The sequence below is a fragment of the Arachis hypogaea genome, chromosome 16 (genome assembly GCF_003086295.3).
Source record: "Arachis hypogaea cultivar Tifrunner chromosome 16, arahy.Tifrunner.gnm2.J5K5, whole genome shotgun sequence".
Taxonomy (NCBI): domain Eukaryota; kingdom Viridiplantae; phylum Streptophyta; class Magnoliopsida; order Fabales; family Fabaceae; genus Arachis; species Arachis hypogaea.
The window spans coordinates 59480762-59490951 of NC_092051.1; the positions used below are offsets into that span (position 1 = coordinate 59480762).

At 32.0% G+C, this 10190-nt stretch overlaps 2 protein-coding genes across 3 annotated transcripts; one reads left to right on the plus strand and one right to left on the minus strand.

Annotated features, from left to right (window-relative positions):
• The first annotated feature begins 2222 nt into the window (after nt 1–2222).
• Nucleotides 2223–4417, plus strand: LOC112754286 (ras-related protein RABE1d). Its single transcript, XM_025801870.3, has 8 exons — nt 2223–2511; nt 2846–2918; nt 3145–3245; nt 3356–3421; nt 3502–3599; nt 3696–3758; nt 3842–3934; nt 4024–4417. The coding sequence occupies exons 1-8, from the start codon at nt 2433–2435 to the stop codon at nt 4114–4116; spliced, it is 666 nt and encodes a 221-aa protein (XP_025657655.1). The 5' UTR covers nt 2223–2432; the 3' UTR covers nt 4117–4417.
• LOC112754287 (ras-related protein RABC2a) lies at nt 4282–7759 on the minus strand. 2 transcript variants are annotated; one of them, XM_025801872.3, is made up of 7 exons: nt 7675–7759; nt 7357–7601; nt 7003–7071; nt 6729–6794; nt 6015–6136; nt 5109–5237; nt 4282–4767 (listed from the first exon to the last, which is right to left on the minus strand). In XM_025801872.3, exons 2-7 carry the CDS (start codon nt 7493–7495, stop codon nt 4657–4659), a joined length of 636 nt encoding a protein of 211 aa, XP_025657657.1. In that variant the 5' UTR covers nt 7496–7601; nt 7675–7759; the 3' UTR covers nt 4282–4656. The 2 variants fall into 2 exon arrangements, with proteins under 2 accessions (XP_025657657.1, XP_025657656.1); XM_025801871.3 differs by lacking the exon at nt 7675–7759 and having other exon boundaries at nt 7357–7652.
• Nucleotides 7760–10190: the final 2431 nt, after the last annotated feature.

A 10190-nucleotide genomic window follows, 5' to 3' on the forward strand; every position in this document is an offset into this window, starting at 1 on the left:
CATTCAACACTCTGAGCATTTTACACGCTTATAATAAATCAAGGAGAAAAAGAAAAAAAATGGATGAAAGCCTAAACCCAATTTCAAATAGCAAGGCAAGATGACAAATTACCTCACAGAGGACATCGAAAAAATAATCTGCTTAGATTCTAATTCATTTCAGACTTCAATATCATTGCTTCAAGCCCGTGCAAATACTTGTCATTATTGTAGTCGAATTTCTTTTTCTTCTTCTTGATCCTCAATAAGAAAGATTTGTCGCCAAAAGCGCTACCACAACTTAAGGATATGGGGCTCTTTGTTCTCTGCGGTGAAGCCATGGTCTTTGTTCTTTGTTAGGGTTCCAAGAATTTCTGCAATTTTTGGAGAAAAAAGAATAAAGAGTTTAGATTTATTTTTACTTAAAAATTTAATTTTAAAATGATTTTATCTTATATGACAATAAAACAGACACATCACTCATAGTAATAATATAATTATGGACCAAAGTCTCCCACATGTGCAATAAAATTAAAGGAAGTATACGCCTATGGCTAGAAGGGTAAATATATCCGTCAAAACAAACAAATAATGTATGCGCGTAATTCATTAAATAATTTGGATGCAATTGTGACCACCGCATGAATTTTCATGTTTAATTTTGTCCAACTTTTCTTATTTTTAAAATCTTTTATGACAAAATACACTCTAGCTAGTCATTGCTTGGTTGGAACACTCGAATATAGGTGGACGGTTTTGTGTAAGCTTAGTTTTAAAAGAAAACTTCTAAGTGTATTAGTTAGTTCACTTAATCATAATTTAGTAACCTATTTCTAAATCCCGATGGTTGCAACTAAGTTTCTTTCTTCATTTATAAATGTGATTTTGCCAATTTCTGAGTGAGTAAGGAACATTATAATTTATTTTATAAAAATATTATTAGTATATTAAAATCAGTCATTATTATATTTATATATAAATATATGTGTGGTTTAATTATTTTTAATATATATTTGTGTTTTAATATATATTTATATATTAATGAGTAATTTTTAAATGATTTTGTGAATTTTTCCTAAGTGTGCTTAATGATTGAAAACATGTTTTCTAGGCTATTAAATTACTAAATTTAATTTACTTTTCTTCCATTCGATGCATTGATGTGTTCATTTGAGTGATTTAAAGTTTTGAAGGTAAGAATGACTTGAAAAATATGGAAAAAAGCATACAAAGTGGAGAATTCATGAAGAAATGAGAATTTGCTGAATTCATGGCGACGCGTACACGTGTACCCATGAGATGGAAGTCTGCCAGGCGACGCGTACGCGTGACAAGTATTACGGGAGACACGTCAAACTTTTCCCGTTGAGTCTGACAGGGGCATTTGGACGGAGGGACTGATCCGTCCAAGTTTTATGAAGGTCAAGGACTTAAAAGTATTTTTCAATGGTTAAAGACAAAAATGTCCGCGGATAAAAGGTCATAAACCTATTTATCCTTTTCTCTAATCTTAATGTACACGTTATTTTATGTCAACTTTTTCCAACGGCCATAGCGTGACATGTCGCTTGTTGGTTACTTAGTAAACTATGCTTATTATATATCTTACGCGGATAAGAATTAATGAGGAAGGAGAATTCAATTCATCAGCTCAAAGTAGAAAGGACCAAGCGAAAAGAACACCGTACAGCAACCCAACTTAACTTTTGAATCATAATAACGTAAACACAAACAAAAGAGCAATAATAATGGAACACAGTACAGCTGGCTATGGCATTGGTGGCAACAAAATGCAGCATAAGAATACAAGGACAAGCATCGTAAAAAATGAGGGAAGAGGGGTCACAGTGGGCCTATGCACCCATGTAACCGATATTAGAAAAATGACATTTCTATTGGTTTATTTTGATATTAAATTCATTTACACATAAAAGGAGTTGTTGTAAAATAATACATATTTAGTACATTCGTAAAAAAAGTTTGATTATTTTATTACAATAAGTTTCACTATTTCATCATAAAATATTTGGTTATTCTAATGATTAATTATTTAGTTTAATATATATATATATATATATATATATATATATATGTATCGACTAATTTTTAATATATATATAGAACAATTTTTTGTTTTTCAACACATTGTCTTGCTCATATTTTTCAACATCAAAGACATTCTTTATGTTTATAATAACTGTCTCTATGTTTATACCTTACTTCGACTACCCAATACAACAAACGAATAAATACAAATGACACATTCTTGCTGCTATGTAGTGTATAACAATAATAGTGCAGCTCACAACCCTTATCCAACGTTTGCGCTGCAGCACAGCACAACACAGTCTGTCACACTTTTCCATTTATTTTTTGTTAAGATATATATATATAGTGCTGGTTTTCTTTGTTGTTAGTTGTGACTCTGTCTGATATTGTCTCATAAGAGAGACATGGCTCTTCCTCCTACACCTTCAAGGTCTCGTGCTGACTATGATTACCTTATCAAGCTTCTTCTTATAGGCGATAGCGGCAAGTCATCATCTTAATTCCCTTAGCTTCTTTACACCCATTTTTTTTTGTCATTCAATATGCTCACCAATCTTCAACTTCGGGGATTTCATGTTTATTTCCCATTTTTTATTTATTAGCTTCAAGTTCTGTTCTATACCTGGATTACTGCTTGCTAATTATAAAAACTTAGAAGTCAAAATTTTCTGTGAGTTGTTTCATTCTTAAAAGAAGTTTCTCAATTCATGTATATACTTTTTCTTCTGCTCTAAACAGTTCTTTTATATTGTTATGCATATGTATATATGTGCTTTTAAGTTTTATTTCACATGGCAGCTATTGACTAAACCTGCAGGAGTAGGAAAGAGTTGCTTACTATTACGTTTCACAGATGATACTTTTACTACAAGTTTCATCACCACTATCGGGTATGCGGAATATAATGAAACTAACATCTTTAGGAGGCAGCATTTGTTGTTAACAGTACGAATTAATAGTTCATGGAATTAAGGCATTGCATTACATGTGCTAAAGAAAGCAACAAAAGTTAATGAACAAGTTGTTGTCTGAGAAAAACTGGAAAAGATTTGCATGTACTTGATGGGTTTGGTTGGTGAGTCTTGAGAAATATATTGAAGACTTTCTTTCTTTCAGGATTGACTTTAAGATTAGAACACTTGAACTTGATGGGAAGCGCATCAAATTGCAAATATGGGATACTGCTGGTCAAGAACGTTTCAGAACAATAACATCTGGTAACTCTCATCGGCATAAGAAACTTGAGATAAAGTTGTATGACCGTGGATGGATTAACTATGTACGCATGCATGTGTGGTTATTTAATTTTCTTTATGGTTCCTTACAGCTTATTACAGAGGGGCCATGGGGATACTGCTGGTATATGATATAACAGATGAGTCATCTTTTGAAAGTATTGCACTATCTCATTCTCTTTCACCTAACAGAATAGCAAATTTCATACTCATGACTATAGTTTAATATTGGTGTTAGATATCAGGAACTGGATCAGGAACATAGAGGAGCATGCTTCCGACAATGTTAACAGAATATTAGTGGGAAATAAAGCTGACATGGATGAGAGCAAAAGGGTAATCAATCACTGAAACTTGTTTGGAATTGGAAGCATATATCGTTGCATCATTGCATGCTTTGTTGCATCTGATTTTTCTAAGGGTTTCTTGTAGGTTGTCCCAACATCAAGAGGCCAGGCTTTGGCTAATGAATATGGTATCAAATTTTTTGAGACGGTTAGTAATTAGCATTGAAATTGTTATGCAAAATAAACTAGCTCTTTTTATTCACTTTTCATGATTGAAAATTTTCTAAGCAGAGTGCTAAAACAAATTTAAATGTGGAGAAGATCTTCCTTTCCATCTCAAGAGAGGTAAAGCATAGACTTTCAGATCGTGGTCCAAAACCAGAGGTAAATCCTTGCACTCATCTATCTTTATGAATCAGAGTATTGATTTTCTTTGCTATTATTGAGTACTGACTTTTAAGTTTGTTGCGCAGTCTCAAACTGTTAAGATCGGCAAACATGAACAAACAAGAGGTTCAACTGCTTCAGCAACCGTGTCGCATATACCAGCATGCTGCAGCTTATGAGTTCTCAAATAGTCAAATGTGAAATGTGTTGTTCATTGTTTGCAAAGGCAAACAAACGGTTTTCTATTCATATCATAATTTTGCCCAAGATTCTTTTGGATGAAACCTCTCCAGGACTCAGATTTGATGTAGCTTTCATCGACAGATTGCTTAGATAAATTTAGATAGCTTAAAATTGTGAGTATATATATATTAGATAATTTTGTTGCAGGAATTGATTGGAGCAATACTTCTTACAGAATTTAATTCAGAAATTGTGTACAAACTAGTGATGCAATAAAGTACCCTTATTTCATTAAAATTGTATAAGCTGGAAACAAGTGCACTTAGTTGCAAGAATCTGCAGTTGCAGTATCAAAGACTTCGGACTTGGGAGTAACACATAAACCCTAAACCCATTCTGATATTGCAAGTAATTCGGCAAGCAACAAACAATGGCAGCATGGCGGAGCAGTAAGAAACTAAAGAGGCAGCTTTACATGTACAGGATTTGTCCAAGATGTGCTAGCTAGAGAACTCAGTGTATACAAACGCAGGATTTTAAGAGCAACAACCACCATTTTGTGATGCTTGGGGTTCCTGTTTCTGCTTTAAAACATTTCTTTTAACTGCTGTTGATCCTTCTTCCAAAAGACTAGGAGCTTCCATTATCTATGAAACGGTGCCATATTATTATTTGTCAGGATTGTGCAGTAAAAAAGCATTACACAGTAGTTGATCTTTCCCTTCCACTTATGCATGCATTTTCAATTTTCATTCGTTTCTTAGCATTTTTTTAAGTCACTTTTAGGTAACAATCATTTTTTTGGTGCTTCTGCATTAACAGCTGTAAATGCTATGTACCCAAATATGTTCATTGAATTATTTAGAGCAAATGCCTATGATATAGCCGCTTCCACTTAATAGGACAATCTTATCTTTTTGTTGTTTATGCTTTAAACTATGTGTTCCCTAAAGAAAACCAACACTGAACCAGATATCTAAAACTGTACCTTTAGAGCAAGTTCCTCAAAGCACTGCTCCACATTTTCTCGAGTTTTAGCGCTACTTTCGAGAAGCAAACACCCCAACTCTTTGGCGAGAGCTAAACCCTCTTCTCTGCTAACAGCCCTTTCAGACTCCTATAATAGAGAAAAAAAAACCAAAGAAGTCAGTGGATGAAATATGTCAATAGAAGAGTCCTCAAAAAGAAATCTAGACTTCAAATTTCAAATGCAAATCTAACGTATGTGTCTGGAAATGATGTTTAGGGTTAATGGCTTAGTAAGAAAGAACACGAGACATTCAATATCAGAAACTGCTTTCTGTCCCAATTTTCACTCAACCATAGGCATGTCCATATACACCAACCATAGGTAGATAAGGTCATATTCTCGCCAATCTTTGTTGGTTTCTAAGTTAGTCCTAACTCATGAGGGATATAACTAGAAGTCGCTAAACTTGAAATGATGATGGTTTAATGTTCCAATGATAGAATATTGGATTACTGTTACAGAATAGGGATCTGCTCTATGAAAGTAAGAACACAAGATTTTCTATAAAAATTCGCAGCAGAATGAAATAAAAATAATTTATGAAACCTAAGAAGATAAATAAGAAATTTAGATTATAAATAATTTTGGCATATGGAAGACAAGACTTCTCATTTCCCGTGACCTTAATAGTTAATAATAAGAAATTCAGATTATATTGGTCTAGTAGTAGATATAATTTTTGACAGGAGATGTTATCTGATCTGTGTCGCTGATCCCATCTAATGGGAAAAGGTTTAGTTGTTGTACCCGAATATAGTAAGATCAGAACCACAAATCTTATGGTATTCCATTAACCAATTTCTCAACCATCTTACTTAGATATATTATCAAGCACAATAGTAAAATGTAAAAGCATGGACTTACTCTGTCAACTTTGTTTCCAACTAGTATCTTCACACAATCTTGATTAGTTGAATAGAGTTCCAATTCCTTAGACCACACTTCCGATAAGTTTGTGAAGGTTTCTCTCCTCGTGACATCGTAAACTTAACAGAGACAATGGGGAAAAAAGCTCAAAGGAATTTGTAAATAGAAAGCTTTGAATAACATAACTTAAGCAGATGCATATCTTATCTTACAAACTGATGGTTCCAGAAAGATCTCAATAACCCCATAAAAAATCTGCTTAACAAATTCTTAATGCCAAAAATAAACACAAAACACAATAAGATAAAATATGTTGCTGTCGCAAACTTGAGGGAATGTATTTGAGGAGACACTGCTTACCCTAGTTGCAATTGTAAAGGCCTAATTATAGGAATCGGAGTTTGAAGAAGGGGAAGGAGACCTTGAACAGGAACAAATGGAGGAGGCTTTTGTTTGGAAACCTCGAATCCACGGTTGGATTTTCAAACAAAAGCCTACACATGTTACTGATAATTGTTGTCACTACATAAGTTAATTTACTACATATATATAACTCAAAATCCTAAAAGCAACCCCCTAACACTGCTAATAAATTCTAAATTTTGAAGTTTCTTATCCAGCATCCTTCTATTCTAAGAAATGCCAAGAGCATCAACAAAACAAGTTTTAAATTTGAAAATTTTCACATATATAAATCATTTTAGCATTTACCGAGAATGATTCCTTGCGCTCCTCTGTAATAAGAACTCGTTAGAGTCCTGAACCTTTCCTGCCCAGCTGCAATAATGTCATGTTATTTCAAGTCAATATCTTCTCTTTAGTTTATTCATTTATGTCAATCCACAATTCATTCAAAAGAAAGATTCTTAGGGGCATTTTACTTTATCGGTCTAAACTTTGAACCCAATTTACTTTCTGTTAGAAATTAAGGTCTGATGTTCCAAAAATAGAAGCATAAAATTTGATTTGAAGTACGATAATTTACCAGTATCCCAAATTGTAAGCTTTAACCTCTTCCCAGCCACTGTCAACACCTTGATCTTAAAATCAACACCTGAGGATATCATAGAATTAAAAATTATATCATCTCAAACCTCAAATCAAATTGTTTATAGAGCAGTTAACTTATGCACAATGACATAATAAATGCAATGTAACTTGTCAACTGAAACTCAATTGAAAATCACAAATTTGGCACTCAAAAACTTCAAAAGTGCCAGTGAAAATGACAGATGGGCAAGAATGAGACAATGCTAAATACTAACAGTGTCTTTTTCCTCATGATGAACAAACAGAAATAAAGGGTAATAGGTAGTGACAATAATGAAAATGAAATCACCAATTGTTGGTGCAAGATCTTCAACAGAGTTGGAAATGAAGCTAACAAGAAGGCTACTTTTTCCAACACCAGAATCACCAATCAACAAGATCTTGAAAGAGAGATCATAGCCACTGCTCTGGCCTGAGGATGAACTCATTCTGTGACACAATGATTATGTGTGTGTGCTTGTCACTGACTCCAAAAAAGTTGAGTGAAAGGAACTTGTGCTAGTTCAGGAGGAAGAAAGTAGAGAAAGAGAAAGCCTGAAATAGCAAAAAGGGTGTGTTTGAGAGAAGCCAAAGAAAAGAAAAATTAATCAAATAATGCAATGCTAACCTGTAAAAAATGCAATGGGGCGTAACTCCAGTAACATGTTTCATTTATTTGCTGTTTTATGAGAGACAAGGAAATAATCAAATACTACCATTTTTCGGCTAATTTTTTTGTATATTGAAAAAATTTTGATATAATACTTAATTATTGGATTTTACGGTGTTTTTAAAATTGTGGGAGCAAACACAATACACTTTTTTTGTATTGACAATACGTCCTCTTGTAATTTGTATTGTATATTTTAATAATATACCATACAAGAGTAGTGTATTGTGCTACTCCCACAATTTTAAAAAATACCATAAAATATATAATTGAGTATTACATTAAAATTATACCAATGCTTAAAAAAATAAACGCTATTTTTCTTTTTTTTTTATTTTGTCATGAAAATATTTAAACGTTGAAAGTTTTAATAATAAAATATTTAATTTTACAATATTTGATGATATTAACATCTTTCATAAGTAGAAATTTCAGTCCTCAATTTTTTTTTTAGGTTCATAATTAATTATTTCTTTTAAAAATAATATCTAAAACATTGTATCAACTTTATAGTATTTAGTATTTACCAAAATCTTAAGAATAAAAAGGAAAGAAAAATTGAAATATGACCGCAGCAAAATTTGAAGTTAGCAGGTAAGGATCATACACAAGTATGCAACCTTTGCTTGAATTCAAGAAAAAAAAAAAGGAAAAAAAATCACCTGTGATGAGCTAACAGATATTTAAACTTAACACTTAACATAGACCAACGTATATATTCTTTTCTTTCTTTTATGATTAGATCTGTTTCTTTTTTTTTTCTTCTTGATCTCATGTTTTGGTTTCTTTCTTTTGTTCCAAGCCTTATGCGGTGCCGTTTTTTAAGGAGTACAAGGTTGCTGTCCCCACGTGCGGTGAAGGGATTGGATTGGTGTGGTTTTCTCTGAAAGCAATGCTATTCAACCTGGTCCAAGCAAAGCATTTTTATTTATTTATTGTTTACACAAACAAAACAAACCAAAGTGGAGGTAATTAATTTACTTTGGTTTATCAGTTCAACCTTCAATCTTATTGCTTTTGTCTCTCCACTTAATCATTTATAACACGTTACTGTTCCCTCTTATGCTGCCAAAATAAGGGAATGCTAGCTGCCACTTGGTTATACTTAGCTGTTTATTGATTCTTGCCTCTCTTTCTTCCATTGTTCCATTCTCCTCTTCAAAATAATTAAAGTTTTTAACATTGCTGTAACATTCGCAGAAAAATGTAAAAAAAATATTAGTATACACTAAAATTTGACCACCAAATTAATTATCCATTTGAATATAGCACACATATTTGCTGCATATTGTGTATTCTAATATATATTTATATGAATAACTAATTTGCTAGCTAATAGCTAATATTTAGTATACATATAATCCTACATGATTTTGCAAGAACATATATTTTTTTTACTTTTTGTATTTTCGTTATGGGTTTTGAATTCATCTGAGTAGAAATAAAAAGTAAGGAAAGGGAAATGACTGTGGATTTGGGGTCATGAAGAGGCAACCCGCGTGATAGCCAATCCAATCCAAAGACGAATGAAAGGTGAAGTGTTATTGTCAAAAGGGAGTGACACCAATATGCATGGCCCATTGTGACCAATCTAATCACTAAACTTCTCCATTTTTTTTTTTTAGTTTTTTACATTCGATGAGATGTCGATTTCCTTCTTTCATTCCATTTTTTAATGTTTCCCCTCTTTACAGTTTCCTATTTTTTGATCCATGGAGCTTTATCACATAGATTCACTTTGCGAAGAAAACGGCTTCTAATTAACAGACTATCCATTGAATTGGAGTAGCAAATATTCTTTTCACTTAATTGATCATTTTCGGTTTGGGTGCTGAAATTAAAATGTTCGACTAGAAAATAGCCTCTCAAGATATGCTTCTTTTATTTTCCTTCTTAGATTTGTATGAGAAATCAAGTATACTGAGCAAAGAAGTTGACCTTATTGTTGTGATAATATATAATTAAAAGAGCCATAGGATAAGTAAGTTTCTAAAAAAATTTCCTATGAATTTATAGGTCTTTAAGAAAAATAAAATATTAAATATATAGTTATCAGAATCGAACCGGTAATCGAACTGGTGATGGAATCGGTCAAGTTATTGGGTCATTGGGTCATTAGTTCAGCTGGTGAGTCACTGGTTGAACCGATTGATCCGGTCCTATGTAAATAAAAAACAAAATATAGTCAAAAATTTAGAATTAAAAATTTAAAATACATATTTTTACTAATATTTTAAAAATATCTAGCTATTCTAAACAATATGGAACAAAAACAATAAGTATTTTATTAATTTTATTCTATCATAAATATTTTTATTTTGTTTTTATATTAAAATAACTACTATTTTTGAATTTTAATCATTTATTAATTAGTTTATATCTATTTTACTATTATATACTACAAATATTTATTGAAAAATAATATTAATAGATATTATATAATTATGAAAGGAAAATAACAAGTGAGTTTATAA

Coding starts and splice junctions, on each gene's coding strand:
- LOC112754287 (XM_025801872.3), bottom strand. CDS start 7,495: ATGAGTTCATCCTCAGGCCAGAGCAGTGGCTATGATCTCTCTTTCAAG. Junction 5,238..6,014: donor TTGGAAACAAAGTTGACAGA/GTAAGTCCATGC, acceptor TCTCTATTATAG/GAGTCTGAAAGGGCTGTTAG. Junction 4,768..5,108: donor TTGAGGAACTTGCTCTAAAG/GTACAGTTTTAG, acceptor ACCGTTTCATAG/ATAATGGAAGCTCCTAGTCT.
- LOC112754286 (XM_025801870.3), top strand. CDS start 2,433: ATGGCTCTTCCTCCTACACCTTCAAGGTCTCGTGCTGACTATGATTAC. Junction 2,919..3,144: donor AGTTTCATCACCACTATCGG/GTATGCGGAATA, acceptor TCTTTCTTTCAG/GATTGACTTTAAGATTAGAA. Junction 3,246..3,355: donor TTTCAGAACAATAACATCTG/GTAACTCTCATC, acceptor GGTTCCTTACAG/CTTATTACAGAGGGGCCATG.